Source organism: Crocodylus porosus, unplaced genomic scaffold (genome assembly GCF_001723895.1).
Source record: "Crocodylus porosus isolate Cpor-Errol unplaced genomic scaffold, CroPor_comp1, whole genome shotgun sequence".
NCBI classification, from domain to species: Eukaryota; Metazoa; Chordata; order Crocodylia; family Crocodylidae; genus Crocodylus; species Crocodylus porosus.
In genome coordinates this window covers 34742975-34747006 of record NW_017728914.1, presented here as the reverse complement: position 1 = coordinate 34747006, position 4032 = coordinate 34742975, and the positions used below count along the sequence as shown (strand labels likewise).

General features: G+C 55.5%; 1 protein-coding gene across 3 annotated transcripts in view; it reads right to left on the bottom strand.

Annotated features, from left to right (window-relative positions):
- The window catches only part of GRIA1 (glutamate ionotropic receptor AMPA type subunit 1), a 141012-nt gene extending 137182 nt beyond the window's left edge, over nt 1-3830 (bottom strand). Inside the window, exons 1-2 of one of the 3 annotated variants that reach the window (XM_019535263.1) lie at nt 3529-3830; nt 1409-1546 (exon numbers count right to left, since the gene is read on the bottom strand). In XM_019535263.1, the coding sequence (XP_019390808.1) occupies nt 1409-1546; nt 3529-3610 (220 nt within the window). In that variant the 5' untranslated portion in view covers nt 3611-3830. The remainder of the gene's footprint in view (nt 1-1408; nt 1547-3528) is intronic. The other 2 variants (XM_019535262.1, XM_019535261.1) reach the window with 2 other exon arrangements.
- Nucleotides 3831-4032: the final 202 nt, after the last annotated feature.

Genomic DNA, 4032 nt, shown 5'->3' with positions numbered 1-4032 from the left:
GCACAGGGACATACACACATGCACACACACACAGGGACATACGCACATGCACGCATACACAGGGACATACACACATGCACGCACGCACAGGGACACACACACATACATGCACGCACAGGGACACACACACATACATGCACGCACAGGGACACATGCATATGCATGCACAGGGACATATGCCCATGCACACACGCACAGAATAAAAGCACTTTGCATAACACTGGATCCAATTAAAGGATGCTTCAGGGCAGTGTTTCTCAACCTGCAGGCTGTGACCCAAAAATGGCTTGCAAGAATATATAAAAGGCTCGCAAACAAACTTTAAAAATGGATTGACAAACTTTACAAATGGGGAGAAACGTGGGAAACTTGTGGCTTTTCCCTTGCAGGCTGGCCGAGTTCCCACCTGCAAGGGGCTGCTTGTGACCCCCTGGCCCCACACACTGGGGGGCTGTCGGGGAAAGCGGGTCGGGATTGAGGGGCACTGGGTTGGGACTGGCCACCAATGTTTACGAGTGGGTCCTGGTATAAAAAAGGTTGAGGACCACTGCTTTAGGGGCTCCAGCCCTTCTCGCAAGGCCCTGTGCCTCTCATCACAAAAAAGGAGCCTCATAGCATGCTCTCTGCAAACCACGGCATCTTCCAGTCCCTTTTATGGGGCTTCGTTATCATTGTTGCTAGTCCTAACATCATCCAATGCTGTATTCTGGATGCTCCCATCTGTACTACAGAACAAGATGCTGCCCCATGGGCTGCGGCGTGCTTTCGCCGCGCGCCACGGAGCCCTCGAACAGCCCCGCAGAGATGACGCCCGCTCCTGAAACACTTGCCTGACTATTCGCTGCAGCAGGACTTGAAACCAGAGCCCTTGCCTTTTGCACACTGCCTGAGGCGCTCTGTTTTAGATCCAGCCTCGATACACCCATCAAACTACCCTCTATAGAGGTGCGCTGCTTAAAGCCGAAATGGCTGGAGGAAGACGGGTCCACGTGAAATGATGCTTTCCAAAGTCCTAGGTGAGGGGGGATCTTTGCTGTATGTCTGGGTCACAACAAATAAGGGTGTCAGGGCCGCAAGAAAACCTTGACATGAGACGAGCGGGAGGGGTTCAGGGAACCAAAAGGAGGAACTGAAAGGCTTTTATACGGCACTTTAAAATCATCAAAGGAGAAACTAGAAGACATCTCATGAACACCTGCAGAGTTCCCTCGCTCAAGCCTCCAAACAAATCAAAAGGAATTACAAATCCCCTGCACACGGTTTCTTTGCACGGGCTTGGACGGAGAAATTTCAAGTTTGGGGCAAGGGCTCCTGTGCCCGGCAGATGAAGCCCGTGCAGGAGGACAGGAACAAAGGAAAGAGAAAGAGAGAGAGGACGAGAGAGGAGGGCCAGAAAGCCCTGACTTACAGGTGTATGTCATCTCAAAGCTGTCGCTGATGTTCACAATGTCGATCTGGGGGAGCAGCTTGGGGGGTTCTGTGAGCTGAGACAGTGCAAACCGAAAAGCCGCATGCTCCTGGGACTGCTGATTAGGAAATAATCCCCCTGCGGAGAAAAAAACAAGACAAAGCAAAGGCCTGAGAGGTGTTCACGCTGCAAGGCGCTGCGTTGCCATCGTTCCCCGGGGGGAAGCAGCTGCTGCCCGGCTCGACGAATGCCACCAAACGTCGCGACGGGGAGACGCCCGGCACAAGCCGCGCGCTGGGCATCTTTGTTGGGTGGGCATTACGTGATCTGCACAACACAGCCGTGCCGGCCCAACGGCCCCCCTCGGCATGGCAGTCCTAAGGGAGGGGGTGAACCACGGGGGTGCCTACATAGCTCCAAGGGATGGACCCAGACATGCCTCCGCGCTGCTGTCTTTGAGGAGGAACAATAACGTTCGTGCCCTCTCCAGCGAGGCCAGCAGCAGATGCAGGCCCGGTCCTGACGTTCCCCTCCCTACTCAGCCGGGGGGGCGAGTTTGCTCCATTTAAAAGGAAAGGGATGAACCCACAGGAGGCCATGCACTAGGACCTGGCCCTCGGTGAATGGCATTTAGGGGCCGGGAGGAAAAGGAGGCCCAAAGATTGCTGTCTCGGGCACCTGCTGCCAGCACGGAGGAAGTTTGCTGCAGGGAAACCCGCGTCGCTCCGAACAGGTGACAGCGGAGAAAATTAGCCAGACCAATCAAAGCCTCGGCCTTGATGGCGCTTGCACCAGGTGCACGCTCCAGCCCCAGAATTGCAGCGCAAGGGGGCAAGGGAGCAAATCCAAGAGCAGGGCCATGCTGGATCCCACATCCCATGTCCTGCCTTGGACCGTGGGCAGAGAGAAAGGCACAAGGAACCTGGAAGTGGCCAGTAATGGCACAGCCTAGTCCAGGTTTCCTCCTGACCTCCATGCCCCGAAGCATGAGCATGTCCACCCTCTGCTCGTGCCACACCGGTTGCTACAGGTCTGAATTTCCGTATGCGGAAAGGCAGGACGCTAGCCCCCATTTTGCAGGTGGGGAAATGAAGCACAAAGGGACTCGGCGGCTCCATTCACTCCAACTCTCGCCCGCCATTCGCTCAGGGAAAAAAAAAAACAGATAAAAACATCAGCCACCGCACCGAGATCTGCCCATTGGCAGGAACAGCACTTTGCACGTTTTCAACCCAGATTACGTCTCCCGCAAGTGTGGAGGGGGCATCTGTGCACCCGAACTCCCTGCCTAAGCGTTGCTGCCTCAAGGGAAAGCCGGTCTCCCGGTTCACCTCTTTAAATAAATGGGAATGCACTCGGGAGGCGAGAGTTGGGCCGGGGGAGGGAAGGCAAGCAGCATCAACAGCAATAAAAGCATCGCTTGTGCTCCTGGACGGAGGCAGGAGTTCGGTGGCTTAGCAAAAGGATTGCCATTGCAAAGAGGGGGACAGAAAGGGACCCTGTTGCTGCTCATGATACGGGACCCTGAACCAGGGGGTACCGTGGCACCGAAGTGACACCACTGGGGAGGGAAAGGGTGAAATAAAGGGGTCATTGCTGAGCATAAGGGAAAGGCACCGGATGGAAAGAGAGCCCTGAAAGCAACGTCTTCCTAGACTAGTTCTGCCCCCATTCCCACAGTTGCAGCACACAGTGTTCGTGGTCCTTCCCCACCTTGCACCTGCAGCCAGGGGAAACCTTGCAAAATGGGTATATATTGCAACAGGGGCTTCTCAGTGACCCCCCCCACCCAAGCCCCCACTCCTTGTCCTCTCCTGAGCTTGCAACAAAGCACCCATCTGCTTTATCATCACCATCATCATCATCCTTTGCACCCTCCATTTCAGATGCACTTTTTCTGTTGTTCAGGCATTTATTCCCTCCCAAAGGAATCGATCCGCCTCTGTGGCGACGAGCCCATCGGAAGCCGCCGCGGCTCTACGGCCAGCCCAGCCTGTCCAGCCCGTTACGCGGACCCACAGCCTTTCTTTGCACGCCGGAGGAACGAAGGGGTCGGATGCCACCCCCCCCCGGCGACCCTTTCTGCTCGCCCGAGGAAGTCGTTCGCATCTCCAACTCACCTATCTGGATGTTGTTGGGGAAATTGGCCCCTAACACCGTCCCTAGGAAACCGGTGCAGAAGAAAGCAAAAATGTGCTGCATATTCCCTTTTGCATTGGCGAAAAAGAAGCCCAGTTCCAAGCATAGATTTGGATTTCTCCCTCTGGTCTCTCTCTGTCCGCGCCTCCCTTCTGCTATGCCTTCGGTGCTGTGCGTCTCCCTCTCCCGGAATCCAGCGCCTCGTCTGCTGCTTAACACCAACTGACAGCAGGATTAACTGAGCGCCGAGAGAAAGAAAGGGAAAGCGCTCTTCATGCATAGCCCACCCCCTGTCTCTCCCTCTCTCTCACATGCACACACTGTGCACTTCCCACATGCTAATTTGCCTCGCCTCCATACAGCTCCAGAGCTGGACTCCAGCCCCCACCATCACCCACCTCCCCCCGCCACCCTTTTTGGTGTCCCCTGCTTTGTCTTTCAGGGCGATTCATGCGTATCCCTAAATCACCCTTCCTCCCGCCCTG